The sequence below is a fragment of the Daldinia decipiens genome (genome assembly GCF_022478715.1).
Source record: "Daldinia decipiens strain CBS 113046 unplaced genomic scaffold F4813scaffold_20, whole genome shotgun sequence".
NCBI classification, from domain to species: domain Eukaryota; kingdom Fungi; phylum Ascomycota; class Sordariomycetes; order Xylariales; family Hypoxylaceae; genus Daldinia; species Daldinia decipiens.
In genome coordinates, this window is record NW_026054563.1 from 1 (window position 1) to 26,534 (window position 26,534).

General features: G+C 47.9%; 12 protein-coding genes across 12 annotated transcripts; 7 read left to right on the plus strand and 5 right to left on the minus strand.

The window, feature by feature from the left end:
* Positions 1 to 880: 880 nt before the first annotated feature.
* Positions 881 to 2,516, plus strand: F4813DRAFT_361911 (uncharacterized protein). The gene is made up of 2 exons (XM_049243566.1): positions 881 to 1,477; positions 1,561 to 2,516. The coding sequence occupies exons 1-2, from the start codon at positions 1,234 to 1,236 to the stop codon at positions 2,373 to 2,375; spliced, it is 1,059 nt and encodes a 352-aa protein (XP_049098765.1). The 5' UTR covers positions 881 to 1,233; the 3' UTR covers positions 2,376 to 2,516.
* On the minus strand, positions 2,495 to 5,150 carry F4813DRAFT_361913 (endoplasmic oxidoreductin). The gene is made up of 3 exons (XM_049243567.1): positions 4,640 to 5,150; positions 2,935 to 4,523; positions 2,495 to 2,878 (listed from the first exon to the last, which is right to left on the minus strand). The coding sequence occupies exons 1-3, from the start codon at positions 4,733 to 4,735 to the stop codon at positions 2,770 to 2,772; spliced, it is 1,794 nt and encodes a 597-aa protein (XP_049098766.1). The 5' UTR covers positions 4,736 to 5,150; the 3' UTR covers positions 2,495 to 2,769.
* Positions 5,151 to 6,460: 1,310 nt separating this feature from the next.
* On the minus strand, positions 6,461 to 7,598 carry F4813DRAFT_111803 (regulatory subunit of cyclin-dependent kinase). The gene is made up of 4 exons (XM_049238512.1): positions 7,029 to 7,598; positions 6,820 to 6,964; positions 6,692 to 6,750; positions 6,461 to 6,638 (listed from the first exon to the last, which is right to left on the minus strand). Exons 1-4 carry the CDS (start codon positions 7,136 to 7,138, stop codon positions 6,608 to 6,610), a joined length of 345 nt encoding a protein of 114 aa, XP_049098767.1. The 5' UTR covers positions 7,139 to 7,598; the 3' UTR covers positions 6,461 to 6,607.
* Positions 7,599 to 8,358: 760 nt separating this feature from the next.
* F4813DRAFT_390150 (Bromodomain-containing protein) lies at positions 8,359 to 11,288 on the plus strand (the record flags this gene model as incomplete). Its single annotated transcript, XM_049246964.1, has 6 exons — positions 8,359 to 8,454; positions 8,850 to 8,944; positions 9,090 to 9,872; positions 9,922 to 10,183; positions 10,234 to 10,819; positions 10,873 to 11,288. The coding sequence occupies 6 exons, from the start codon at positions 8,359 to 8,361 to the stop codon at positions 11,286 to 11,288; spliced, it is 2,238 nt and encodes a 745-aa protein (XP_049098768.1).
* An 876-nt stretch (positions 11,289 to 12,164) lies between these two features.
* On the plus strand, positions 12,165 to 14,702 carry F4813DRAFT_397107 (hsp70-like protein; the record flags this gene model as incomplete). Its single annotated transcript, XM_049247907.1, has 5 exons — positions 12,165 to 12,207; positions 12,340 to 12,517; positions 12,594 to 12,759; positions 12,818 to 14,006; positions 14,067 to 14,702. 5 exons carry the CDS (start codon positions 12,165 to 12,167, stop codon positions 14,333 to 14,335), a joined length of 1,845 nt encoding a protein of 614 aa, XP_049098769.1. The 3' UTR covers positions 14,336 to 14,702.
* Positions 14,703 to 15,007: 305 nt separating this feature from the next.
* F4813DRAFT_390152 (dihydroxy-acid and 6-phosphogluconate dehydratase) lies at positions 15,008 to 17,055 on the plus strand (the record flags this gene model as incomplete). The annotated part of the gene is made up of 4 exons (XM_049246965.1): positions 15,008 to 15,452; positions 15,523 to 15,734; positions 15,796 to 15,832; positions 15,902 to 17,055. The coding sequence occupies 4 exons, from the start codon at positions 15,008 to 15,010 to the stop codon at positions 17,053 to 17,055; spliced, it is 1,848 nt and encodes a 615-aa protein (XP_049098770.1).
* Positions 17,056 to 17,135: 80 nt separating this feature from the next.
* Positions 17,136 to 18,703, minus strand: F4813DRAFT_111821 (putative malate/L-lactate dehydrogenase). Its single transcript, XM_049238513.1, has 2 exons — positions 17,597 to 18,703; positions 17,136 to 17,535 (listed from the first exon to the last, which is right to left on the minus strand). Exons 1-2 carry the CDS (start codon positions 18,363 to 18,365, stop codon positions 17,216 to 17,218), a joined length of 1,089 nt encoding a protein of 362 aa, XP_049098771.1. The 5' UTR covers positions 18,366 to 18,703; the 3' UTR covers positions 17,136 to 17,215.
* Positions 18,704 to 19,651: 948 nt separating this feature from the next.
* Positions 19,652 to 20,255, plus strand: F4813DRAFT_361929 (uncharacterized protein). The gene has a single exon (XM_049243568.1). It carries the CDS (start codon positions 19,764 to 19,766, stop codon positions 19,965 to 19,967), a length of 204 nt encoding a protein of 67 aa, XP_049098772.1. The 5' UTR covers positions 19,652 to 19,763; the 3' UTR covers positions 19,968 to 20,255.
* Positions 20,256 to 21,237: 982 nt separating this feature from the next.
* F4813DRAFT_390154 (uncharacterized protein) lies at positions 21,238 to 21,527 on the minus strand (the record flags this gene model as incomplete). The annotated part of the gene is made up of 2 exons (XM_049246966.1): positions 21,238 to 21,392; positions 21,461 to 21,527. 2 exons carry the CDS (start codon positions 21,525 to 21,527, stop codon positions 21,238 to 21,240), a joined length of 222 nt encoding a protein of 73 aa, XP_049098773.1.
* Positions 21,528 to 21,988: 461 nt separating this feature from the next.
* F4813DRAFT_112011 (uncharacterized protein) lies at positions 21,989 to 23,323 on the plus strand. The gene is made up of 3 exons (XM_049238515.1): positions 21,989 to 22,467; positions 22,525 to 22,757; positions 22,807 to 23,323. The coding sequence occupies exons 1-3, from the start codon at positions 22,224 to 22,226 to the stop codon at positions 23,200 to 23,202; spliced, it is 873 nt and encodes a 290-aa protein (XP_049098774.1). The 5' UTR covers positions 21,989 to 22,223; the 3' UTR covers positions 23,203 to 23,323.
* On the plus strand, positions 23,324 to 23,828 carry F4813DRAFT_112012 (uncharacterized protein). The gene has a single exon (XM_049238516.1). The coding sequence runs from the start codon at positions 23,445 to 23,447 to the stop codon at positions 23,721 to 23,723; it is 279 nt and encodes a 92-aa protein (XP_049098775.1). The 5' UTR covers positions 23,324 to 23,444; the 3' UTR covers positions 23,724 to 23,828.
* A 437-nt stretch (positions 23,829 to 24,265) lies between these two features.
* F4813DRAFT_361934 (MFS multidrug transporter) lies at positions 24,266 to 26,466 on the minus strand. Its single transcript, XM_049243569.1, has 3 exons — positions 25,979 to 26,466; positions 25,128 to 25,915; positions 24,266 to 25,074 (listed from the first exon to the last, which is right to left on the minus strand). Exons 1-3 carry the CDS (start codon positions 26,266 to 26,268, stop codon positions 24,584 to 24,586), a joined length of 1,569 nt encoding a protein of 522 aa, XP_049098776.1. The 5' UTR covers positions 26,269 to 26,466; the 3' UTR covers positions 24,266 to 24,583.
* Between the last annotated feature and the right edge of the window lie 68 nt (positions 26,467 to 26,534).

A 26,534-nucleotide genomic window follows, 5' to 3' on the forward strand; every position in this document is an offset into this window, starting at 1 on the left:
TCTTTAATTAAATACAAATATGCGAAATCGTTGATTTTGTATGGGAAATGGGTGGCCCCCACTAGGGTGGCCCCAGTAAGGGTGGTTTGACTTACTACGGAATTTGTTAAAATAGTCCTGTCTTATATGCAGTTGTATTGCTATCATATGTTGATTAACTTGTTCTCTAGGTTAAGAATAGTCTAGATTAGATAGAATTATACATTTGCTTTACACCAAGAATCTCTCCTGCAGAAGAACCAGTGGAAAAAATAGAATTATCATGTATAGAACAAGGAATCTTTTAATGTACGTGCTAATTCTCTTGCGTCTTTACAACTTACACATGTTTTCTAATAATCAATTATAAACGCAACTTAAGTTCTAATTATAGTTATTAAACATCTTGTTATTGAAAAGAGAGGAAAATATTCACCTGTTGTATAGCATTAGCTAAGTATTCTACGATTCGTGGTTGATGTTTAGCATCAATACCCACGGCTTCTAAATTAAGAACGTAAGAATGTTAACATACAAGCCTCTTCTTTATACTTATAGCTTTCTTTTCAAAGCCCCAAAGGGTATAGTAGTAGCTTATACAGTTATATAACTGGAAGTGTTGCTACTAGTTCTAAATCAAACAACTATGTAGTTGCTATTCCGCTTTAAACATAGTGTATACTATATGTAACATATACCACGTAATATTTACACAACTACCTTATAAGCACTTAAAGATATTCTTGTACAGTTGCAAAGAGCGCATATTGATAAGAGTGTTAATGCCACTTTACTGTTTAAAATAAGAATGAAGACTTTTAATAGGTATAGTTATATTGATACAGTTATATCTAACCACTTTGAAATGAACCAAAGACAATTACATAAAACATGTACACACGCGTATATAAGGAACTGGCTATTACACCTCTACTTTTAGGCATAAGGTATGCTATGGAGGTACCCTGTCTACCTACATATGCCCTCTCAGCCCTACGGGTTGCAGCCGCCGCTAATGCGGGTCGGGTAACACCAAAAGCAGGAGCTAATGTGAAAAGGGCACCGCTATCTCAAAACATGCTTCCAATATCCGTTGGTTGCAGCTAACGAAGTTCGATAATTGTACACCTAAGAGGCATGTACCCAGTACCTACTCAGGTACAGACTCACCAGACCATCGATTCTCTTACCTTTTCAGAAAAGGAAATACGGCAATGTGATATATATATATATAGCTTTTGAGCATATAGCTAGATGGCGTTAGTAGACTACTCTTCCTCCGACTCGGAGTCTGAAGCTGGGGAGGCGGCATCTGCAACTAAACGGCAAAAGACAACAGCGGACTCGGCTGCGCTCCCGCCGCTCCCCGATGCATTTCACGACCTATACGCGTCCACGGTGCGGGTGAGCACATCCGACGACCCAACGCTGCACCAGGGCCGCAAACGCGTGAATCCGCATAGGGTCGGCAGCTGGCCGAGCCACTTGTACATCGAGTGTAAGTCAAGTCCTAGGATCTATGTCCATACACGCAGATTTCAGATATCCATAGGTGCATAACACGTCACTGACGAACTCCAGGGCACCCCACCACTTCCCAGCGCAATGTCCTCTCCACCCTGCTGTCTGACCTCCAGACAGCACTCGCGCCCCTATCAGTGAGCATCACGTCCTTCCTGGAGTCGGACTTGGGCACTCCGCAGCCGCTGCACATCAGCCTGTCGCGGCCCATCGTGCTAAGCACCGCGGAGAAAGATGATTTCCTGGAGCAGTTAATCGCACGTATCAAGCGCAGCAATGTCGGACCCTTTGATCTCGCGCCACGGGGGTTGGAATGGCATCGCACAAGCGAGTCTGAGCGTTCGTTCTTGGTACTTAGGGTGGGGAGTACTGGTTGCCCTCCTGCTCCCGCTGCCATTGTCCCTCCTGCCCCTGCCCCTGTCCCTGCCTCGGCTTCGGTGGCCGATAGAAGAAGTAGTAGGAAGCGTGTCGGTAAACCAGAAAAAGGGAAAGGAAGTAGTTCTAAGACAGATGCACCTACCATCAGCCCCTCAGATAACCCACCCCCACTCCCAACGCAGCAGCAGCCGCACAACCCAGAACTAGCAGCCCTTCTCCAGCGATGCAACGCTCTCGTGCAGGAATACCAACAACCACCTCTCTACGCCTTCTCCGGCGGCAGCGACGACGACGCCTTCCACATCTCCATAGCGTGGTCCTTTGTCGCGCCCTCTGCTGACGTCAAGCGACATACCGAGCGTGTATTCGCAGCCGGCCCGCAAGCCGAAGTGCTAGCGATGCGGGTTCCGGTGCGCGGCGTGAAGGCCAAGATCGGGAACGTGATTACGCATGCCGAGCTGCCGGTGCGAGGGAAGAGGGGGGTTGGGGAGGGTTAACTAGAATAGGACGAGGGCTGTAATAATGCGGGGGTTAGTTGTGTAAGGGTTGGTTATGTATATCGAAGTGCAGACGTGGACAGCCCTTGCTTAACATGGCAACAAGGGAAGATACAAGACATGGATATATGCTTATAAATGGTATGTGATATACTATTCTGCCTTCACAAATAGTGACAGACCTTAATTGTTATAGACATGATGATATAATCCCATTTCTCTTCTGTGGTCTGCAAATACCACCCCATCCGTAAATCAAACGCCAAAAACTCCGCCTATGGATGCTAGCTTGATGCTATCGCTGGCAATTCAGGCACGTACACAAAAGCGCCTGGTGACCGCCTAACCCTGAACAAGTGCCGTTGATGCGAATCCCAAGTATACAAACGCAGTTCTACAGCTCATCAAGGCTAGGCCGCGCGAACCCCCAGGAACGGGGCGAGACGGGTAAACCGATATAGAACTCCCAGAGGCGTTTGAACTCCAAGAGGACAATATAGAACCTAGAACATATCAGCATTTCGGCGTGAGAGTTACAGCAAAGGTGATCCCGACTCACACTGTCTTCGGAAAAAGTACCCAAGATTTTACGACAATCTTAAATGCCTTGTATACCTTGGAAAGCTCTTCATTGAAAGCTTCACTTGCCGTCTCCGGGCTGCGGCGTTCCCTTTTAGGTGGCACATTGTCTTTCTCGTCCCACTCCTCCTCGAGCTCCGACTCGGCTTCTGGTTTTGCTTCCGGTGTATTTTTTGAAATGTCTACCGCATGTGGCTTTTTGGCCCGGTCAGGTATCGCCTGTATGGGCTTCTCCTCAGCCTCGACCATGCTCCTGAATCCAACAAGAGCTTTCATGGAACTGCTTAGCCTGGCATAGGTGTTGAACAGCGCTACGAGTTCTGTTCGCTTCAGCACCGGGATATCCTCGCTATCGTTATCAAACTCGAACAGTACCTTCAGCGCTGCACCGTATCCTGCAGTCTGTAATTTGCCCCATAGCCTACATTTATCGCAACCCACGCAGTCCATCACGCGGCTAACATTCCGAAACCGGTTCTTAAAATCCTCCTTTAGAGACGGACCCTCACCATTCTTAAACATGAGGCCCTCGTCAAAAATCTGAGGTACTGAGGCCGCACTCTGAGTTACGGCGAGGACCTTGGCCTTCGTAGCTGTATCCTGGTCTTCGTCGCCGGTGCAGAACGTGTAGCTCTGCAGGTGCGGACCAATCTTGGCAATAGCACGTGTGACGAGAGCGTAGTTGAAATATAAGTTGGAAATACGTTCGGGGTGGGTATGTAACCTTGCTTTGTAACATCCTAGATTGGGTTGCCACTGGCCGGTAGTCTGGTTCAAGAAGTCCCAGCAAAGATGCGTACTAATGCTCGCATGCATGCCGGAGACGACACGGTAGAACACGCGCTTCTCTAGACACTCTCCTTCGTTCTCTAACCCAGTCTGCGTGAAGGTAGTGCTTGGATTTTGTTGATGCAGTTGCAATATTTGCTGTCGTTCAGCATCCTGAAGCACGTTGCGGAAATCCTGTGCGGCTGGTCCTTCAGCCACAGGGCTGGTCCCAAGGGAGGCGGAATGCGGGAACGAAGACCTCTGGAAGCAGTTCTCCCTGTAGATGGCGTCCCATACCATTTTGGCACCTTCGCCAGCGTATCCAGTGAAACGCTCAGGGTTGTGGACTAAACTAACGTAGTCGCCTTTGCCCGTTGCGCTTTCGTCCTCCGGTATGCAGTAATCTCGCTCGTCGCATTCATCGTCGTACTCCACTACACAACTCTCGCCGACGTTCTCCCCCAAGAGACCTTGTAGTGGCTTCTTCGGTCGCTCTTTTTGGACTTTCTTCCCGGGATGCTTCGCAGACGGCCCCTCTAACTTGCCGAGCTCGCTTGCTCTCCATATCCTGGGTATATCCTCCTCGTTATCTATTGTGTTCACTGCACAGGCTATATTGCCACACATGGCATTTTCGTCGTTCCAGAAGGGGCATTTTTTATTAAACAGGTTGAGGCGGTAGTAGGAGAAGAAGTCGGTTTCTCTGGTTAGCTCGTCTAAGGCTGGCTTGACTTTACGGTTCAGTTTCTCGAGTGTGGAATAAGAGGCACAAGCGTCGGATACGATGGCGCGGGGTGAGATCTGGACAGTTTCAGTTTCGTTAGAAATAATAAACTGATATTGGGATGTCGTCGCTGCCAGAGAACTGGCGGTAAGACATAAATAGATAACTACGTTGCTCAATGAAGGCGACATACTGCGCATGAATCATCTCGAGCGTCTCTGCTCTTACATTGCCCAGGTGTCCCCCAAAGCGCAAAGAGTGACAGGTAGAAGAGTTTCGCGGACTTCATAACGGCGGAATCGTGCCGGGTATATAGGTGGAGGAATGGATGGATGGACACCTAATTATTATTTATTAGATTGTGAGGAGAAGACAAGACAAGGCCTGGCCTTTCTTCTCTTTTCGGTATTTGTTTAAAAGGATACGTATAATATAGGTTGGCAAGGTGGTAAGGTGGTAATGGTAAGAAACTCGGAGGAGCAACTCTGATACGCTGCTACGGTTAAATTCCAAGTAGCGACTAGGGATAGGTACATAATATCATGTACCTAATGTATAATGCAAGTACGAAGTACAATCTTAGAGCCACCTAACCTTTTAACCTTTTGTTAGAACTTGGATGAAAAGCCAGGCTCAATAATTACGAAAATCGTACAAAATAGAATGGAGAATATTAAAGTCGTAATATATTTTATTGATAAAACTGCCAGCGTGTTCACTTTTCAACGTCATACGATTGTGGTCTGTAGACAGGCCCGTATTGATTTTTTTTTGAACTACGGATAATAGAATGTTGCCAGTTTGCATTGCCCCAGGGTCCATTTGCTGAGTGATACATCAGATAGTAGGGACGTACCTATCTGTGTTTTCTGTCAGCACTGCCTTGCATGTGCTAACTTAATTGGCAGCTCCCGCAGTGGAGGTGCCTATTATGGGAAGTTCTAGAAACGGTAGCCCGGAAGCTTCCACTCATCTGCAACCTGCCGATACCTCGTACCTGGTCACACAGAGAACAGAGTGGAGCGATGACACCTGCGTCTATGTACACTAGAGTTAATCTTTACTAATCTGGATGTATCCTATGTATTACTTACTAAGGAATTCCAATATTCAATTAGGTACTTAACGTTACATAGGTATTGCCTTGGTGTCCTTTGTGATAACTTGCCACTTCAATCTTCTTACGTGATTCATATCTATTGTACCAAGCTTGTCGGCTCAGCGACTATTGATCGTATGCTAAATAGATTAAAAGAGCATTGTTATTAATTGACGAACCCCTTTCTACTTGGATCTTATTTGACGGAGGCCATCGTCTGTGCTATATTGCAGGATCTTGGTTGGCTTACCAGTAATCCCGTAGCCAAGGTTCAAAGCCCTGCCCAACCTAGACCAGTAAGAAATGCAGATAAAAATAAATGCCCAGGAACAGCAAGTACATACACAGATACATACACAGATAAAGTTAAGTTGTCCAAGATCTTAGTATGTTTACATAGGTATTCAAATCGCTACTGTATCTGGTAAAGCTAAAAGCTCTTCCTGGTATCAAATTCTATTATGTATGTATTGACGTCCATGTCCCTGTCATGCAGGCTTCGCCGTGTTTGTTAATAGGTAGGTAGCTTATCATAATCAAACCACGATTCGTAACGGTTTTCCTAATCGATATCATTATGCTCTATTCTTTCGAGTTCCTATGGATTTCTATAACCCAAAGGTAACTGACCAATGTGTCCCAACAGGAATAGAGCGCGGGCTCGTAGAGAATCTAATTCCTTATAATCAGGGTATCCGCTGCCATCACAACCGAGCCGCCCAGGTCTCCTTCGTGCCCTGAAATAGATGCCAATAACCATCATTCTCATCTGTACGTGTTCCACGCCGCGAACTGTCGTATGGTTTTATGGCCTTCTAAGTTTATGAACGACATCGATAGGGGAGAACAGCCCCGTTTACACCTCGGCGGGTCGAGCCAGAAACCAGATGGGTGAATAGAGTTGAATCGATTAAAAACGGCCATAAATCGTCGCTTAGCATTATCCTCCAACATATGCATATGTCGCTGTGCAGTGGATGGGCGTATCAAGAATAATTTACAACGATAGTCAAACCCCTCACGAGGTAATAGGTCAGCGTTCATATTTGGATTGTTCATAGATCACTGAGGTGCTTGATAATTGAGAGGTCGCCTTGGCAGGGTTAGCATTATTCGATTAGGTGGATTGGATGCTGAAAAGCTTACTTGAATAGTAAGATGTGCGGCTCGGGTTCGTGGACTTCATAGTGCTCCCAGCCTAGGCTCTGTAGTTTCGCGTCTTGTTAGTCCACATGACTACCGCTATAATCAACAACAACACTAGAGTAACCTACCTGGGTAATACCGATCGCACGCCACTCATCTTCCCATAGTAGCTTCAATGTGCCCTTGGATGGGTCGTGGTAGTCTTTGGGAATGGCCTTTAGCATAGCTTTCGGCAGCTGAACATGACGGTATTCGTATTCGCTGTCCGAGTAGCTAATCCTCTTAGTTAGTAACGCACTGTAGATCCTTGCGCAACCGAATCATCTTGCAACCATACCGAGCAGAATAATGGATCGAGTCGATGAATTCCTCGAGGCGCGCGCGCTCATCGTCGCTCAGAGGGCGAGGCGCCTTGTTGCGACGCGTAACATCAATATTCATGGGCATTATGGCTAGCGAAGCAATTAAGTCTTATGGTAGGGTTCGGAATGATGGCCTTCTAATCGTGCAGCTTATTGGGCACAGGAGCTAGCGCAGATTCTAGACGGTTATGCGTATGAGAAGAAATGAAGAGGCAGCGTGAGATTAGGTATCGGCTGGCCGAAAATGTATGCTGTCGCGTGAGGAGGGGGGGGGGGGAGTAAAGACGCTCCCGTCGCTTGTCGCTTGTTGCTTGTCGGAGTGGATATGCGTCCTCCAACACTGCTGTGCGCGCAGATGAAACAGAATAATCAAACGGCAAAATGTTTGAAGAGTTACAGGCAAACCTTGAAGTAGCCTAAACGAAGAAGAAGTTACAACCTTCAAGTTGTAGGGTTATTAGTATTTTGGGGGGATAAGAGCGCGATTCTTAAAGGTCGAAGTTGCGGTCCCCAAATTTTGGTTGCATGGAAGATGGAAGTAAACAGTGCTTGAAGTGGGGGCCTTAATTGAGGATAAGCCACATCGTAGCAAATTCGTACCTTATCTGAGGGGCAGGGGCTGGCAGGACGCTAAGCTGCTAAGGAATGGACAACAAACTATGACATACTAACTTAGGTCTGTGCACCATATATTCTTTTCTTGTGGCGCATTGGTGCTGTAACAGAAGGTTGTGTTACCTAATTTTTGGTTGCTAGGGGCGGGCTGGACCGGCAACATTGAGTGTCGACGGATGTTTGCAGCTGGCAGCTAGTGGCCTATTACTTTCAACGAACGTTTTGCGCACAAGCTTTCCCCATAATATTGTTAGTTACCTATACATTGACGCCTTCGCAGGACGACTAGATATGCGTATCGTATCAACTCTCTGCATTGTGACAATATATACCTACTCTATTCTTCTTGGCGTTGATTTTTCAGGGCAAGATGTCTGTCTGCTGAGGTAATTTGTAATTCGGTTAATCTATATCGATAGGTACATGTATTGACCAAAGAGGATAGGTAGAAAAGTTGAAAAGTTCCCTCTCCTATCCGTCTTAAGTTATTAGTAGCAGTACCAGCAATCCGCGTCGGACATTCCCACAAATCATCACCACCATCGCATCGCGTCAAAGGCCCTGCAACCCCATCATCCTAGCAGCTAAAGCTTATTGACTTTTCCATTGATCGCGCAATACCGCAAGCTACAAGCTGCAACACCTCGGGCCGCTTCTGGATGCGCCCGCAATCCTTTTTCCGCCTCAGCAATGGAAAATAAGAGGAAGGCTAGCGGTGCAAATGGCATCGACTCGTCGGCAAATGACTCTAATGACCGAGCTGCTAAGCGTCGCAGACTAGTAGAGGTATGTTATCTACTCCGAATCTCTATTTGACCTTCCACAGCATTTTGCGCGTAAGCCTTGCTGCAGCACGGCTACATTGCCTACATTGCCTACATTGCCTACATTGCCTACATTGCCTACATTGGGTTCTTGTGCACTGTAGCCGCGATGCGATGCGATGCGATGCGAACCTGTGTGGATTATTTTGAAAGCTGGGAGACGAGAGTTAGAGCTAGGGAGGCGGGGGTTTAGGACAAAAGCTTCGAATTCTATTCAGATGCAACGCCTTTTCCGCCGAACACCCTGCCTGTCCTCTATGCATGCTCACAACCTCGAACCTCCGAATTCTGCAGTTTTGGGGCTCTTGTTCCCCTATTCCCCCTATCTACTCATCTCTAATTTGATTGCTACTACAGGAATTCGGAGATCTCATGAATGGTGAGACCAAAGAATCAACTACTGCGTACGGATTAAATATTTTGGAATCAATCAGAGCTACCACCGACAAGAAGTATGCACAGCTCTTTTATTATTACTTGCATGCAATAATATATCCCTTCGACACCTATCATGGGCTTCACTTTCAACCTGCATTTTACTTGGTAGAGTGAAGATGCACTTTGTAAACAATATAGCTAACTCATCGCCTGTTACAGTGGCCGCCCAGTTTCACCTTACTTTGAGAAGCTTCCTTCTCGAAGCAAGGATCCGGAATATTACCAGAAAATACGCCTTCCTCTCTCCCTCGAATCGATCGAACAGAAGTTGAAGAATGGCGAATATACCAACTTATCTGTCCTGGAGGGCGATCTCAAGCGTATGGTTCAAAACGCAAAAGAGGTCAGCGAGCGCACGTCTATGACATTTGGCGATGCCGAACGAGTGCGTAAAGCTGTTAGCAACTTGATGACGAAACACAACCCTGCGTATAAGACCGGCACCTATACTGCCGTTGCTACTCCACTGCCACCAACCCCCGAGCCAGACGATAATGAAGGCGATGAGGATGCCGAGGGTGAAGAAGAGGAAGAGAAGGACGTCAGCGTACAAAATGTACAAACCAGTCGGGAAACCGATGCGGAAGAGGTAGCCCAAGACGAAGAAGCCGAAAATGAAGAAGTTGAAGGTGAAGAGGGCGAGGAAGACGAGGAGATTGACGAAGAGGATGAGGAGGCCGACGAGGATGACGAGGACGAAGAAGATGAAGAGGATGAAGATGGAGAAGATGAAGATGGCGAGCCAGGTCCGGCAGCCCGAAAACGACGACGACCTGGTCGACCACCGAAGAATCCTGTTGCGCACGCTCGAAAAGTCGCAGCCCGCGGACCGACGCCAGGCAAAGCTGATACTCACTATGAAGAGGTCTCATACAAGGACTTGACCTTTCAACAGGCACAAGAGAAGATTGTGGAGGAGCTACTCCGAAAAAAAGACGATACGTAGGTCTATCTTAATCCTTTGGTATGCAGTCGACTGATAAGCCTGGAGTGGCGAATATCCGTATTTCGAGCCGTTCATCTACCTACCACCTCGAACCCTTAGGGACTACTATGAGGTCATCAAGGAGCCATTGTCGCTCAAGGCGCTACAGAAACAAGTCCGAGGTCAACATGGCAGAGGAGGGGCAACATACGTGACTGATTTCAAAAGCTGGGCTAGTTTTGAGGACCAGGCCAGTCTAATCTGGAAGAACGCCTACCATTACAACGAGGATGGGAGTGAGATCTCCCTTATGGCCCAGGAGCTTGAGGTAGGGTTTCCTATCTTATTTGGTCAAATCTGATTGACTAACTGTTGCAGGAACTGTTTCAAGAACAACTAAGGGAGGCCAAGCTTCATGTTCCAGAGCCGCCTCAGCCACAGCCAAAGATCAAGCTGAAGATGCCGCCCAACTCGGAGACTCCTGTACATCCTAAGAAGATTACCATTCACGTTGGCGGGAAGAACAGCGCTACAGGATCGCCGGCCCCAGTGACAGGCCAATCCGGCGAAGGGGAGATCACTCGCAATGGTACACCTATAAGTAGAAACCCCTTTGGCGGTTCGACAGCAACTTCGGTCAGCCTGAGCCAACTCGAGAAGGCCAGAAGCATGTCCGCTTCTGCAGGCCCTCCTAGTCCGTCGGCCGCAGGGTTAACGAAGTCCGAGGATGCCGTTCGACCGTCCCCAGCGTTCACGAACCATCAGCAATTCGCACCCCCGGTGATACCCCCTGCCTCGAATGCTCTAACTAGCGCCTTGCCGAACTCCCTACCTAACGCTATACCAAATGGCGCCCTTCCTACGCCGCCGCCGCCGCCGCCGCCGCCACCACCTCCACCACCACCCCCAAAGTTGTCAGCTGCAGAAATCCTTGAAGCCCAGAAATACCGACCGCACCCAATCAGTAAGAGTTTTCCTTTAGATATCGTGTTTGTAATATCATTAACCAAATAACAGAGGAATCAGAAGCTATCATGCCTAAGCTTATCATCATGTCTCATCCTGAACTCCAAATTGAGAATCGAATGCCAATCACGATTCCGGCTAGTCTTACTGAAACCCAACAAGAGTTTGTTCTGAATGCCCCTACCAGTTATTACCGGCTCCGACTTAAGCCAGAGGTGGCACCATTCTTGGAGGCTCAACAGCGTGAATGGAAATTGAATGTGATACATAATGGTGCGCGTCTATACCCTCCCCAAAGTCAGCCTAACAAACCAGGCGAGCCGGTTTTCGACGTTACTCTACAGTTTGGCCTTAATCGCCTCGAAGTATCTCTAGTAGCAGCTCTCCCGAAAGGCCAGAAGGCACCCAACGGATTAACTATGGAAATGGAGAAGTTTGTAGTACATTTTAACGTACTCAGACATTGATAGCGGGTGCTTTGATTGGAAGCGGTGGCAACTAGAATATAGTTTAGTTGTTAACAAGTCTTAGATGGAATTATCAGTCTGCGTCTCTAAGGTTGGATTTTGGAGTTGTACTCGGTGGAATCAGAACAAATAGGTTCTAACTTAGGTACTCAGGTAAATTTTGGCCGATGAGGCAATCTACATATTTGTACGTCTAGGAGGTTCATTGTGGTGGAAACTTGCTGGCGGACCCCCCTGACAATTTTGGGAGTGACTCCTCAGTTAATTGCGTTGCCTTAGTCTAGTCTTAGCTACCTATATAAGAATGAATCCCAATTCTTGCAAAACAACTTCGAGTCTTCTAGGTTAGTCTTCTAGGTTACTAGTTAGCCAATGCAAACAAGGGTTATCCAAGAGAAATTATATGCAAGTAAGCCTATATAGACATAACGCATGTTTACATCCATATTACCTAATGTTGGGAACTGTTGAACATACCTATGCTCAAGTATTTTCAGCAGCTTGAGAATTGAAAAAAAAAACATATTTGAGGACCCTTTTTTGGTGGGGTGGAGATAGGTTAGACAGTCGGTTCAGCAAGTGGCAACCCAATCCAAAAGGCTGGACCCTGAACTTAGACCGTCCCTCCGAGTACGTACCCTAAGACGCTAAACCGGAATTATGTTAGTTCCGGCGGCAAAGGTGGGATGGGGAAAAACAGAAAAAAAATTTTGAGAATTGTAATTATTTTCACCGCCCGCATAAAAATTCGTGAAATCCCCCCTCCATAACATCCCCTCCATACCCTTACCTTCTGGTCCATCGTCTCCAGAACAATTTCTTCCCGCAACACCCAACTGTATCTGTGAACTTGTTCAGTTGAAAAGAACCCTCACAATGGCGGAAGAAGTCTACGACGGTGCCATCGGCATTGATTTGGGTAAGTTTCCACAATCTTTTCTTCACCATTCACCCCGCACCTTGACATGTCATTCTGTCGCATTATGACCTGTTGGGAAATCTTATGCTACGATGGGCACCCACTAACATCTATCACCTTTGTGAATAATAGGCACGACCTACTCCTGTGTCGCTGTCTACGAGGGCAACAATGTCGAGATCATTGCCAATGAGCAGGGTAGCTTTACTACCCCTTCTTATGTCTCCTTCAACGAGAAGGAGCGCTTGATTGGTGAGGCTGCCAAGAACCAGGCTGCTATGAACCCGCGAAACACCGTTTTCGATGTCAAGTACGTTTTGACCCCGCGCCCCAGAATTTCTCTCTTTTCTCTCCCGGGACCACACAGCTAATTTGTTTTGCGACAGGCGTCTGATTGGCCGACCTTTCAACGACCCCATCGTCAAGAAGGATATTGAATCATGGCCTTTCAAGGTCGTCGAGCAGGGTACCAACCCTCTCGTCCAGGTCGAATACCTGGGAGAGACAAAGACTTTCTCTCCTCAGGAAATCTCTGCCATGGTCCTCACCAAGGTAATTCAACACCACCACGTATAGTGCTGAATAACAGACTCTAATGCAATCTTTATAGATGAAGGAGATTGCCGAGGTCAAGCTCGGAAAGAAGGTTGAGAAGGCCGTCGTCACCGTCCCGGCTTATTTCAACGACAACCAACGTCAGGCCACCAAAGATGCTGGTTCCATTTCTGGACTTAACGTGCTCCGTATTATCAACGAGCCTACTGCCGCTGCTATCGCGTACGGCTTAGGCGCCAACAAGTCCAACAAAGAGCGTAACGTCCTTATTTACGATCTTGGTGGTGGTACTTTCGATGTATCGCTTCTTAACATCCAGGGCGGTGTTTTCACCGTCAAGGCCACCGCTGGTGACACCCATCTTGGTGGACAGGACTTCGACACCAATCTTCTTGACCACTGCAAGAAGGAGTTCCAGCGTAAGACCAAGAAGGACATCTCTGGTGACCCGCGAGCCCTCCGAAGACTTCGGACTGCTTGTGAGCGTGCCAAGCGAACCCTTTCCAACGGTGCCCAGACCACCATTGAGATCGACTCGCTTTTCGATGGCGATGATTTCTTCCTTCAGATCACCCGTGCTCGTTTCGAAGACCTAAACGCCAAGGCCTTCAACGGCACATTAGAGCCTGTTGCCCAGGTCCTAAAGGATGCTGCCGTCGAGAAGAGCGCTGTTGACGAGATCGTGCTTGTTGGTGGCTCTACCCGTATCCCTAAGATTCAGAAGCTTCTCAGTGATTTCTTTGATGGTAAGAAGCTCGAAAAGAGCATTAACCCTGACGAGGCTGTTGCGTACGGTGCTGCCGTCCAGGCCGGTATCCTCTCCGGCAAGGCCACCTCGGCCGACACCTCCGACCTTCTCCTTTTGGACGTTGTCCCTCTATCCCTCGGTGTTGCCATGGAGGGTAACATCTTTGCTCCTGTCGTTACCCGTGGCCAGACCGTTCCCACGATCAAGAAGCGAACTTTCACCACTGTTGCCGACAACCAGCAGACCGTGCAGTTCCCCGTTTACCAGGGTGAGCGTGTCAACTGCGAAGACAACACTTCCCTTGGAGAGTTCACATTGGCACCCATCCCCCCAATGCGTGCCGGAGAGGCCGTTCTTGAGGTCGTCTTCGAGGTCGATGTTAACGGTATCCTGAAGGTTACTGCCACTGAGAAGACCTCTGGTCGCAGTGCCAACATCACCATCTCCAACTCGGTGGGTAAGCTCTCGTCCACTGAGATTGAGAGTATGATCACCGGTAAGTCTTATTCCTGTGTCACTCGAGCCGCTAGAGCATAGCTAACTCTCCACTTTACAGATGCCGAGAAGTTCAAGAACAGCGACGAGGCTTTCAGTAAACGATTCGAGGCTAAGCAGCAGCTCGAGTCCTACATCAGCCGCGTTGAGGAGATTATCTCTGACCCCACCATGTCCCTCAAGTTCAAGCGTGGCCAGAAGGACAAGATCGAGCAGTCTCTTAGCGATGCTATGGGTCAGCTCGAGATTGAAGAGTCCACCGCTGATGACCTGAAAAAGAAGGAGCTAGCTCTGAAGAGACTTGTAACCAAGGCTATGTCCTCCCGATAAAGGAGTCTCTCATTATTTGGCGAATTAGGTCATGGATTATAGATGGGCGGCTGGCTAGGGTCCCTAGAGTCTCCCATTGGTGTTTTTTGATGCACATCTGCGCTGGATTGACATTGGCATCCAGAGGGGGAAAATAGGACTTGATGGTTCATTCGGCTTGGTGAGACACGAGGGAAAACATAAAAGTCTTCCAGGATGGTCTTACGCTTCCATGGTCCTGTTACCCACTATATCCCCTTCCCCTCACGAAAAACAACCACCATCGGCTGGTTGGCGGCGTATTTGCATGTAGACTAGGGAAAAAGGGACCCAACAGGGATGAAAGCACAATGAATTTAATGTCTCACGTTAACCATTTTATCTTTGTTATTTTTAGAGTCTTCTTCTGTCTCCGTAGATGGCGTTCTAAAACGAATACCTTTCGGTTCTCTTTAGGTAAGGTGCTTCTTCGTGGATATGTCGTGATGTGACCTTAGTGACCCCCCGCAGCTATCGGTAGTATTTAACGCGATTCTCCAAGGTCGGGGTCCCGCATACTAATATAGTTGCTGGAGGGGGATAAAAGCAGGTCAATGAATAATACTAAATGCAAGCTATCCTATTGGGTTGTAATTTCAACTTATACCTACACAACATATTCTATAAACTTTCTTCTGTGTTATCGACTTAATTATGTCACCAAGCACTCAGGACGACAAGGACAAGTTCCAAGCGGATGCGGAGCTCAACGGGGATTATAACCTGTCACAGGCGATCGACTCGCGGCAGGGGATGCGGCAGGGACTGACGTCGTACGGCGACGCGCACTTCTCGCTGTTCCTGCGCAAGGTGTTCATCAAGGCGCTAGGATATTCGGAGGACGCACTGTCGCGGCCGATTGTTGGCATCGTGAACACATTCTCCGGATTCAACCCGTGCCATGCCAACGTGCCGCAGCTTATAGATGCGGTGCGAAGAGGAGTGCAACTTGCGGGGGGGCTAGCGGTGGATTTCCCGACGATTAGCTTGCACGAGTCATTTGCGGCGCCGACGAGCATGTACCTTAGGAATTTGATGAGCATGGATACCGAGGAGATGATTCTGGCGCAGCCGGTTGATGCGGTGGTGTTGGTGGGAGGTGAGTATATTTGTTTATGATTTTGTCTGAGGCGTGCTTGCTTATAGGTATGTGCTGAGCCGAACGACAGGATGCGATAAGACGACGCCGGCGCAGCTCATGGGTGGGATATCGGCGAACAAGCCGATCCTGCATCTTGTTACGGGGCCGATGATGCCGGGTAGCCACAAGGGAGTCCGGATCGGGGCGTGTACTGACTGTCGGAATAACTGGGCGAGCTTTCGGGCTGGCGTTATTGATATCGAGGAGATCGCGGCGTTGAATGAGGAACTTGCGCCGACTGTAAGTGCTATGGATATCTGTTAGAGGTCATGTCTTGAGATGTGCTGAATATGGAAAATAGGCTGGCACATGTGGAGTTATGGGCACGGCGAGTACAAGTAAGGGGGTTTCAAGATTTGTTTATTGCCCCTTTTCGCTGTTTGCTCCCTAACTGAACAGCTTTATAGTGGCGTGTATTCTAGTCGGACTCGGCCTCATGCCATTTAAAGGGGCAACAGCACCAGCCGTATCATCAGCCCGACTACGAATTGCGGAAGAGACGGGTGCTACTGCTGTGAAGATCATTTCAGCCGGCGACAAGCTAAAACCGCAAGCCTTACTAACACGAGAGTCGTTCCTCAATGCTATCATTGTACTACAAGCTATTGGTGGTTCTACTAACGCCGTGGTGCACTTAATGGCTATTATTAACCGGCACCCTGACGTTGCGGGAACAATCACTCTTGATACCTTCGACGAGATCGGGCGCCGCACTCCTCTCCTTGTAGATCTCAAACCCAGTGGTTCTAACTACATGACCGATTTCCATAATTCAGGCGGCATGGCTGCGCTGCTACGGGAACTGAGACCACTCCTACACTTGGACGCGATGACGGTCTCCGGGAAGACGTTGGGTGAAGCACTGGATAGCGAGCGCTCAATACCAGTACCTCAGGAACTACGCTGTATCCAACCCTTCGACACTCCCCTTTATCCGGCCTCCTCGATAGTTGTGTTACGCGGTAACCTCGCACCCGGGGGCGCTGTCATGAAAGCGAGTGCGTCCAAAGACCGCCGATTCCTCAAGCATTCCGGGAGAGCCGTAGTATTTGCCGGGTCCGCGGACCTAGCAGCACGTATCGATGATGAGAACCTAGAGGTCTCGCCCGACAGCGTGCTAGTGCTGCAGAACATCGGACCGGTGGGAAACCCAGGGATGCCAGAGGCAGGATTAGTGCCGATCCCGCGGAAACTAGCAGCGCGCGGAGTCACGGACATGTTGCGAGTTTCGGACGGACGGATGAGCGGTACTGCCGGTGGTACCATCGTACTACACGTCTCCCCAGAAGCGGCGAACCCAGAGTCCGTGTTGGGGATCGTGAGGGATGGCGATGTGATTACGTGTGACGCAGAGAAGCGGCTTTTGCAGGTGGAAATTAGCGATGAGGAAATTGAGCGTAGGAGGGGGGATAGGCGTGTGGAAGTGGAGAAGGCTGGTTCAAAACACCCTTGGAAGGCGAGGGAGAAGATGAGAGGGTATAGGGGCTTGTATATGAGGTCGGTTAACGAGGCGGATCAAGGGGCGGATTTTGACTTTTTACGTGCTGAAAGGTCGGGGTGATAATTACCTAAATCACGTAGAAATATTTACTGTGTTATTGTAAGCCATGTATTGAAGGCCGTCGTCGGGGGCGCCATGGAAAGCAGTATATTTATGAATTGGGAGGTAGAGATACCATATAACCTGCCACAATACAATACCCATGGTTTCCAAGGGTTTATTAGTCTCTAATAACCAGAAGTGGTTTTCCGATCTTCTTTGCCTCCTCATTTAACGCATCGACTTCAGCTTGCACCAACGGGATTCCCGTCTTCTCCCTTTGCTCCTGCGTCAACTGCTCGATTTCTCCCGGGAAGTATATCCGCTCGACCCCGGCGGCTTTATCCGAGCCAACAACTCGTTGGTACAGAAAGTCCATCCTCTCTCGGAACTCATCGAGGCTCATAAACAGGTCGGGCTTGATAGCGACGAGGAAGTGGCCGACGTCTGATGCTTTGCTTGGGTCGTATGGACCTGTAACTCCGCCTGCGAATGCCGAGCCTATGCATCAAGATTAGAAGAAGCTGGAGTAAATACGTATGCTACACGATAGTTTTCTCACCTGACAATACCCCTGAGAATACATCCATCATTATAGCCAGTGCCGAGCCTTTAGGGCCTCCCATGGGAAGCATGACCCCCTCCAAAGCCGCAGCCGGATCATCCGTCGGTCTCCCTCCAGCATCTAAAGCCCAGTCCAAAGGAATCTTCTCGCCCCTTCTCTTAGCCTTATAAATCTTGCCCCTAGCTGCCACAGATGGCGCCATATCCAGTATAAACGGTTTTTCCTTTCCCCCAGGAGCGCCGCAAGCAATAGGCGACACGCCCATAAGCTTGCTCTTACCGCCGAACACAGGCAGCGCGGGGCTCGAGTTCGTGAAGACCAGACTCATCATGCCGGCGTCGATAGCCTGCTGGACGATCCAGGCGCTCATGCCGAAGTGGTTCGAGTGCTTGACGCTGACCATGCCGATGCCGAACTCGCGCGCCATGTCGCAGGCCGTGCGCATCCCGACCTCCGCCGCCAGGAATCCGAAGCCGTTGCGCCCGTCGACCTGCGCGACGACGGGTGTGACTTTGGAGACGTCTGGGGACGCGGTAGCGTCTAGCACGCCGTTGCGCACTCGCGCCATGTACGACGGGATCCGGTTGATGCCGTGCGTATCGACGCCCCGCAAGTCCGCTGCCACGAGGCATCGCGCTACGATGGCGGCGTTGGGCTCCGGCACGCCGTTCCCCGCGAGGACACCCTCGACGAACTTTCGGGCCTCGGTGGCTTCGACGTAGAGTTTGGTATCGGGAGGAGGTTGAGCTGCTGATGTCTCGGCCATGTTATGTTGGTTAATAAGACTATTGCGGCACGGAATAAAGAGATGCTAGTTTTGAGTGTTCAAACATGGGATTCTGATGGTTAAATTTGCAATGCACAAGTCCGTACCTATGCATAACCCGGGTTACTTGTTCCGCAGACAGACTCGTCCGACCTCGGACTCGGTGCCGTTGCCGAGATGACTCCAGCGGAGCGGAGCTATGCCGAGGTTCTCCGCTTCTATCGGTAGCTACACGGGTAGTATAAGACAAACCCCTTTATAGTTAAGAGACAGTCAAGAAAACTGGTAAGACTTTATTCGTTCTTCCATGATCTTTTCATTGTTCTCTTGAAATTGTAATTGGGTACCAACATTGGATTATTGTGCTTATAAAGAGGAGTTAAGCTGTTACGTCTCACAGGAATATGACATCGCACCGTAAATAATAATTATTTAAGGTACCTAGGTAGCTATAGATAGAAATACTTTCATCGCGCGTGATCACTTAGGTTAGGACATCGAAAGTAAGCCTAGTTTCGGAAACATTCTGACTTGAAGACAGGTCTATAAAAGTGGTTGGCTATATATATAGTAGTGGACTGGGGGAGCTGCATTTAAGAATGGAATCAAGCACCGCTTTTAAGAGTTTCTGGAGGATCTATATATCTCTAGCGGAACAGAATTATGAATTGGATTTTAAGAAAACGATGGCGCACCTAGAGCTTTTTCTTTTCACATGGGGCCTCCACCCTCGTCGTATACTCATCCACCTTTACGAAAAGGGGCTCCTCAACTCCCCATACATTGAAGTCACAGTGGTGACCATATCCCCCACTGCTGAGATGATAGCACCAAGAAAACCAAAGGGCACCGTACCTATTCTAGCCTTGCCAGATGGAACTTTCATCAAGTAGTCCGTGGCGGTTCTAGATTACTTCAAGGATATATTCGACAATCCGGAGGAAAACTGGCAACGGGATATCGCAGCCGTTACGAAGGCCTCCATGCGAGGGAACAATATGCGTAGTAGAGCGACGACAAGAGATATTGAACTGGTGTGGTGCCACATCGCCAAGAGCAAGGGTATTATTATGTAATCTTAGGTCACAGGCCATATAAAGGTCTAATATTCGTCGTATTCTTCTGATCAGATAGCCACGATCATCATCATTCAGTTATGCATTCAATATAGACACATTCGTTACTTTCCCATATTTATCGCTTATGGCTCTATCTTGCGCATTTATCTTATATATCCTATCCGATCAGTAGATCTTTACAGTTCTTCCAGAGTATAGTGCTATCATCAGCTGTTTAGGGCCTTTCACGAGGATCTAGACGTTGAAGTGATATGCCATACTCTGCAGGAGATACCAACTCCTGTTCAATATCCTTGCGTTGGCAGACGAAGCTACACCTATGTTTGGACTTGCTTGTCATAAATGTAGCAAACTCCTCCTTGAGGTGGAGCCTACAAACCCGGTTGCATCGAGTATGGCTACGGGAATCGCAAGGAGGAACATGATACTTCTCAAGCCATACTCGGAGGGCCGATTTAAAAGAGATAGTTCCGAAGCCGAGAAAATCACCATAACAGACTGTGTCTTTTTCTCATTTCTGTAGTTCTCAAAGGAACTGTATGGGGTCGATCTGGTAGCGGATTCGGAGTTGAGAAATCTGAGGAGGTTCTATGATACGTTTAAGGAGAGGGACAGCGCTAAGGTCCCGGAGGACTTTTATCCTCGGTATATTAAGGAGCTTGCTACTATCTGGTTGGGGTGATGGTTGTGGTAGACGGGGTATGTAAGGATGATATATAGAAGAATTACACAAGAATGGAAATAATCGGTATACGTGTCTACAGGCTCGAGCAAGTTAACATTAGACCCGAGATTTAAGATGGATCGGCACGAGTGGGTACTATGCAGAATCATAAAGACCTTTTCTTTAGAGATCCAATCTTAGTCTTAACTTGGGGCTCTCTGTACAATAGGTTATATCTACGACTGCTATCGCACACGTGTCAACTTGCCCAAATAGTATGCTCTACCGTATATTGTTCACATATATAGAATCCCAACTGAAAGGTATTAAGTCTACCTTTGAGCGTAATATTATCGAAATGGAAACACTATCATGTCCTTTGGACAAGGTAAATAAGTTAGATCTGACTTTATAGTGTAATAAAGGCACGCCTGAGAGCCCGAATATAGTTTATAAAATGTATTATGAGTTCTCGGTAAGGCCTACTTAGCTATGCCTGAGATAGCTATCCGAATCTGGTTCACGCTTGACTGTATCTGGGACGATGCATATGCGTATTCCACCATACATCGAACCCTGTAAACCTGTAGCGGTGTGTATATCTATTTTGTTCGACCCACCTCCCGGCCTCGATCTGCCTTCGAGGTCCAACGGCGATCCTCGCATGCTGTTGGGACCACGTGTCAGTATAAAAGGGTTACAACTCAGCTGAAGTTGTTCCTTCTGCTTTTTCCTATACTCTTTAAAGGAAAGAATCACATTCTTTGAACCAAGTGTTAATGACTACCTGTCCAGCGGATTCAAACCAACACTGTAGGAGAAGTAAGTTATCCAGGTACCACTGTGGGCGGGTTTATCAAGACTCTACCAGAACTAGTTATCTGCATGGCTACGCGGCTTAAGTGGGAATATGCAAAGCATGTGTCAAGAACGAATTCAAATCCACAGAAGCTAGATTTATCATGGGAAGTTGAACATGAGAGAAGCAAAGATGACCTATTTCCCATTTACATATGCTACTTTTACGTAAATGCATTTAGGTACATACAGCAGTAATATAAAAGCCCTCTGTCGTCCATAACATGTCCATTTTACTGGATGAAATCCAACTCGTAGTAGCAGCATCCAGTTAAGCAATGCTTGGGGGTTCGTTGACTATGTCCTCCTCCCTCTTAGCAATGACCGGAGGTTCGTTTACCAATTCCTCCCGCTTGGCGATAACTGGAGGTTCATTGACTGCCCCATCCCACCTAGTAACGAGAGAGCTCTCAACGATTGCTGCTTCTATTAAAAAATGGTTAGTCTCTATTGAATATGACTACTTTTTTCTATGTGTCAAGTGCTTAACTTACTGAATGGAAGCGCCGTTGCTGCTGATATAATGGCACATGTCATTAGGAGAGACTTGCTCAGAAACATGTTGATTAGGGATACAATTCGTTCGTGAGCAAGGAAATATTGTGTTATCTCAGTATGATATGTTCGAGTTGCAAGTTGTTTTAGTATCCGTGGCCCTGGAGTTCTTGGCCAACCGTAAGTTCGGGAGGATGCCAATATATGCTGAAGAATTTCCAAAAGTTGGGTTCGCAGAAATAAAAGTAGGTGATATGTGATTGTCCGCACAGGAGTGGGTCAAATACTCCTCGAGCCACAGGCGTTAATGGTCTAGATGAAACTATTGGCTGTGCTGGAGTTGGATAGACGTGTCTATGCAAGACGAAGGCGCTACGAGGAAATGCCGCCGTCACATCGAAAGGAACATTCCGTTGTCTGCCTTGGCATATGGTTGGCGATTGTTATGTGGTTTTGGTCTTCAATGCGACGGCGGCGCATATCTGTGCTACCATGTGATTCCCTATTATCTCAATGATCTGGATCCCGCCTCATGCAAGCCCAGTGCCGATGACACCCTGGACACCTTATACGGAATGATCATCCGCAACCGTTCCATTGGGAGGTACTTGATGTCTATACTCGCACGACAGGACTTCTTGACTTGCCCCATCTTCTTTACATTTACTTGATCCTAAAAGGATTCCCCTTCATTTCTTGTGTCTGTAGTTTCTTCGATATAGCGAACAAAAGTCGTGTCTAGGCTAGTGCTCTTCAGTTGCAATGTCTGAAAAACATGAGTATAAGCCCTTGATGGGCGAAGATATAAGCGAAGAAATTCAAGGCCTCGAAAACCAACATCCTACGAACACGGCAAAAGTCACCAAACGGTCGAATCGGTTTAACCTGGTTCTAATAATACTTATTGCTCTCTCGCTTTCTTTGAATATCTTGCAGATCAGCCTCTACAAGGTATTGCTCTCACATAATGCTCGGTGCGAGTCGGGAACATGGCGAACAAAATATGGTATCGTTATTACCTCTCCTAGGAACCTGAAGTAACTTTACTTACGTATTCCTCTAGCCGGGTTAAAAGAAGGCGAAATAGACGTGTTTTGGAACCAGAAAGGCGCTTACACAGATCCTGACGATGATGTACGGGATCGCCTTTGGGACAGCCTGGACTTCGACCCGGGTGTCGTCGCTGTACCTAAGTTATGGGCGGTGGAGAAAGGCTTGGACGAAGGCGCAACTTTTCCTTGGGATTCTAGCAAATCTCTCTATTTCGTGAACGCTTATCACAGCTTACACTGCATCGTATGGGACCCAGACCGTTTCAGCCAATTACATGCTAAAATCCTCGCAGAAACAAGTTTATCGAGCCTTTAGAGACTACCGAATGGGAAACCCTCCATCGATATCGAACGGACACGTAGTCCACTGCTTGGACCAGCTGCTTGCCGATATTAAGTGCCAAGCGGACGACACGCTCCGCGCTACAAACGTTTCGACTCCTCATAATTCGGCCGTATATCAAACGCACAAGTGTCGTAACTGGGATGCATTGGAGAAATGGACGCAGACGTACCCGAGCTGCTACCGCTATGGAAACGGCACCTTCGAGGATAATCAGCCAAGCCAGCTTCCGAGATTCAGGTTCTGTCAGGAGGGTACCCCCGAGTTAGAAAAGGCACGGAAGTATTTTGGAAAGGGTGAGGACTGGAAGCCTATTGAAGAGAAGAAATTCAGTTGGTTTGATTAAGATCTAGGTACATAGGCCAAATCAAGCATGTCCGCTAAGTTCGGATATGTGATGAAATATCGCATCTAATACGATACCCCAGTTCTGATATATCTATATCCCTCCTCTCATGCCTACATGTCTTGAAACTTGAACATATACCGTAGGCAGCTATCGACGGGGTTGACTGTGTTCTAACTAAAAAACCTCATATATGTGCCCTCGGAGTTTATTATGGTGACTTGACGTATTGTCTCAACCGTATGGGATGGGTGCTGGCTCTAGCTTCTCGTCGATGCTTGCTAGGCTCTATATATTGCGTGGTACAGCATATGTTCGGTCATGATCAAAAGAGAACACCCCACCGGGCAGCTTATGCCTCGGAAGATGCCCTCACTTGCTATCGTATAGATGTGATACACGCCGACCCTCACCTCTACATAATCAAAATTGTCGGAGTACGTTATTATCCTTCAGTTGTGGCGCCTGTAGCACCAATCAACCAAAAGGAAATGCCGTGGGAGTCGAAAGACCTTTCATGATTGTGGGACGTTATAAGCTGCGAGATGCATTGTGCTGTGCCATCGGTACGATACCCGTTGTTCCAGAGCGCAAAATCGGATCGCCGTTAGGGACCTTCAGGATTGACCCATGGAACTTAGATCAAGCAGATCTAGGTAAGAGAGCTTGATCAAGTAAGAAAAAGCGAGACAGAAGATCTTATCCCCGACGTTACGGAAGGCAAATTGAAATGGGTTATGCAAAAGCAAAAGTGGCAACTAATGCTCTGGAAGAACTACAACATACATACTTCGTACATAGTGCTCCATTTGAATACTATGTCCCTGCACAATCCTTCCGGGCCGTGCCACACATCGACGCGATGCAACGCAACGTCGGTAATCATCTGACCGTGGGGGGAGGAGGTAATGGAGGTCAGCACTGTAGTAATCCGCAAATGCCACACCCGCTGCGTGTTGGAGGCCCTGTTGAAGTGTTCTAACGTTTATCCATCAAGCCTACGGCAGCACTAGGTATCTGGATAGTATCCAGAACCCTGAATAGCACTCGTATACAGACACAATGCAGCTTGAATCTTTAACGAGCTGTGTTTGAATATTCTGTCTTGTCTGTATGTATGAACACCCCAGTGACAGCTGTAGGGATATTTCCAACCTTATTTTATCCCTGTATATAGCGTCTTATACGTAAGATTATAGAATATAGCGCAATAACCCTAGTCAAAGATGAACATAGTAGGTAAGTATATATAGGTACATATACCTACCTACCTAGATATACATAGGTAGATAGGTATTTAATGGAGGTGTGTATCAAAAACTCTACGTCTAGACCAAGAGATTGAACTGAAAACCATAACGGGATATTTCGACTTTTTTTTTTACCCTTCGAATTTGCGCTTGTCCCTTGATCTCAATGCTTGACCATATCTCATCAAGAGCAGCGGGACGGGTATGAAGGCTAACGCAATAAAACCCAACACTGAATTGCCCCAGCCGAGCCCTAGCTTTTGATACAACGGTGGCCCTGCGAGTGGAACAAATGTTCCACCAAGATTTCTCAATACAGCACACCCGGCAATTGCACTTGCAGCATATATTCCAAATGCGTCAACTAGGTAGCTTCGCACCGGAATTGTAGTGGAAACAAGGCCCATGCCCAAGATTCCGGTAGCGATTATTGGCGCCAAGAAGTGCGTGTGAGCCTCGGCTGTCCAACCGTACATGAACAGGCCAACAGGAAGAATAAACCCGCCGAATATAACAGGAGGAAGACGCTGTTCAGGTTGAACCTGTCCGGATTTGGCCTGACGACGAACCCAGAGATCGAGCGTCGCTCGACAAAAGAAAACACCAATCACGCAACCAATACCTACGTAGACGTTAGCAAAAACTGTGACGGTTCGACTCTAAGTTACAACTCACCAAGTCCTAGAAAGCTGAGGCCGACTACGGTTGATGAAAAGTTATAAACGGATTCGAAGACAGTGGTGATAGTTGTCATAACGAGGTAGAGATATCCATAAACCACAGCAACGTATAGGGACATTAAAAATAAAATGGGCGACGTGAAAAGTAGTGTCAAAGGTCGTATACACGCATTTTGAAGCAGCTGTAGCGCCGTGTGCTCTGTTTCGTACTTAGACCTTATGTTAGGGTTATTCGTCTCCCTACGAAGCCGCTTTGCTTTGCCTTTGAGGATCTGTACGGAATAGGTTTCACGTAACAAGAGCAAAAAGCCTATCTCGAGAAAGCCGCACAGGATGGTGATGAGCCAGAAACACCATCGCCATCCCATTGCGCCGCCAAGATAACCTCCTATAATAGGACCGACGACGGGCCCCATCATCGTAGCAAGACCTACTATTGACATGGCGCTTCCTCGCTGCTCAACCCGGAAGAGGTCACCAACAATGCTGGGGTTGAGCGCCGTAGACACAACTGCTAAGCCATTCAGGAAGCGGAATGCTACTAACATCTGGATATTAGTACTCAAGGCACAAGCGGCCGAGAATACAATGCAGAGGATATTGCCGGCATGGTAAATATACAATCGTCCGTAGAGCTCAGAAAGAGGCGCGACGATGAGCGGGCCGAAAATTTCCCCAAGCTCCCAAACCGAGACGATGAAGGTTATGTAGAAGTCGTCTGTCTCGTTAAACTCGGCCAAGATCTGGGGTGCGACTGGCGCACAGATGATCGTCGCTAGAGATCTGAAAAAGTCACGTTAGAAAATCAACCTTAAACTTATGCATATAAGATCGGGCAAGACTTGCACTGCGAAATCCAACAGGGAAACTAAAACAATTAGAGACCATTTGAGCTTCGGGGACCAATTTTGAGGATTTGACAAGTCTGTCTCGTCGCCGAAGTCAACAAGGCCCCCCTGCCCGGCTCCTGATCCTTCCCGATCCACGTCTATCGGCCTGGACGAAATTGAGGGGGAGGGGACTTTTTCGGTTGCGTTTGAGGCCTCTGCCAACTCGGCCGACTTGACGTCGTCGGGGGATAGGTCGCTGGACTCGACCATTGCGGAATGATTGGTGTTAACGTGTGTAGCTACCATCACGTACAAGTAACAAAGTGTGAAATGTCATGCCAAGGGAGAAAGTCTCGGCTGCAGCATTCAAATGCTCGGCCTAGGTCATTCAGGAGATAGGTCATTCAGGAGAACTGGTTGGGTGATACGCATTTTACCCAGGTATCTAGGTAGTTACCTACTACCTTAAGTCACAAATCGCTACCGTTGGTAACTCGCCTTTGAAAGATCTTCAGACAAACAAACGGCCACGCAGCCAGGGTATCCTTTAACAAGTACAGGTAGATAAGCTA

What these genes read in the sequence shown, in the direction of transcription:
- F4813DRAFT_361911 (XM_049243566.1), top strand. Translation starts at nt 1,234, where the DNA reads ATGGCGTTAGTAGACTACTCTTCCTCCGACTCGGAGTCTGAAGCTGGG. An exon ending in GAGCCACTTGTACATCGAGT is followed by an intron (nt 1,478 to 1,560) that starts GTAAGTCAAGTC and finishes GACGAACTCCAG; the next exon opens with GGCACCCCACCACTTCCCAG.
- F4813DRAFT_361913 (XM_049243567.1), bottom strand. Translation starts at nt 4,735, where the DNA reads ATGAAGTCCGCGAAACTCTTCTACCTGTCACTCTTTGCGCTTTGGGGG. An exon ending in CTCGAGATGATTCATGCGCA is followed by an intron (nt 4,524 to 4,639) that starts GTATGTCGCCTT and finishes GAAACTGTCCAG; the next exon opens with ATCTCACCCCGCGCCATCGT. An exon ending in GTACTTTTTCCGAAGACAGT is followed by an intron (nt 2,879 to 2,934) that starts GTGAGTCGGGAT and finishes GATATGTTCTAG; the next exon opens with GTTCTATATTGTCCTCTTGG.
- F4813DRAFT_111803 (XM_049238512.1), bottom strand. Translation starts at nt 7,138, where the DNA reads ATGCCCATGAATATTGATGTTACGCGTCGCAACAAGGCGCCTCGCCCT. An exon ending in TCGATCCATTATTCTGCTCG is followed by an intron (nt 6,965 to 7,028) that starts GTATGGTTGCAA and finishes TAAGAGGATTAG; the next exon opens with CTACTCGGACAGCGAATACG. An exon ending in GTGCGATCGGTATTACCCAG is followed by an intron (nt 6,751 to 6,819) that starts GTAGGTTACTCT and finishes GCGAAACTACAG; the next exon opens with AGCCTAGGCTGGGAGCACTA.
- F4813DRAFT_111821 (XM_049238513.1), bottom strand. Translation starts at nt 18,365, where the DNA reads ATGGCCGAGACATCAGCAGCTCAACCTCCTCCCGATACCAAACTCTAC. An exon ending in ATTCTCAGGGGTATTGTCAG is followed by an intron (nt 17,536 to 17,596) that starts GTGAGAAAACTA and finishes CTTGATGCATAG; the next exon opens with GCTCGGCATTCGCAGGCGGA.
- F4813DRAFT_361929 (XM_049243568.1), top strand. Translation starts at nt 19,764, where the DNA reads ATGTTTGGACTTGCTTGTCATAAATGTAGCAAACTCCTCCTTGAGGTG.
- F4813DRAFT_112011 (XM_049238515.1), top strand. Translation starts at nt 22,224, where the DNA reads ATGTCTGAAAAACATGAGTATAAGCCCTTGATGGGCGAAGATATAAGC. An exon ending in AACATGGCGAACAAAATATG is followed by an intron (nt 22,468 to 22,524) that starts GTATCGTTATTA and finishes GTATTCCTCTAG; the next exon opens with CCGGGTTAAAAGAAGGCGAA. An exon ending in ATCACAGCTTACACTGCATC is followed by an intron (nt 22,758 to 22,806) that starts GTATGGGACCCA and finishes AAATCCTCGCAG; the next exon opens with AAACAAGTTTATCGAGCCTT.
- F4813DRAFT_112012 (XM_049238516.1), top strand. Translation starts at nt 23,445, where the DNA reads ATGGGATGGGTGCTGGCTCTAGCTTCTCGTCGATGCTTGCTAGGCTCT.
- F4813DRAFT_361934 (XM_049243569.1), bottom strand. Translation starts at nt 26,268, where the DNA reads ATGGTAGCTACACACGTTAACACCAATCATTCCGCAATGGTCGAGTCC. An exon ending in TCCCTGTTGGATTTCGCAGT is followed by an intron (nt 25,916 to 25,978) that starts GCAAGTCTTGCC and finishes TGACTTTTTCAG; the next exon opens with ATCTCTAGCGACGATCATCT. An exon ending in CCTCAGCTTTCTAGGACTTG is followed by an intron (nt 25,075 to 25,127) that starts GTGAGTTGTAAC and finishes ACGTCTACGTAG; the next exon opens with GTATTGGTTGCGTGATTGGT.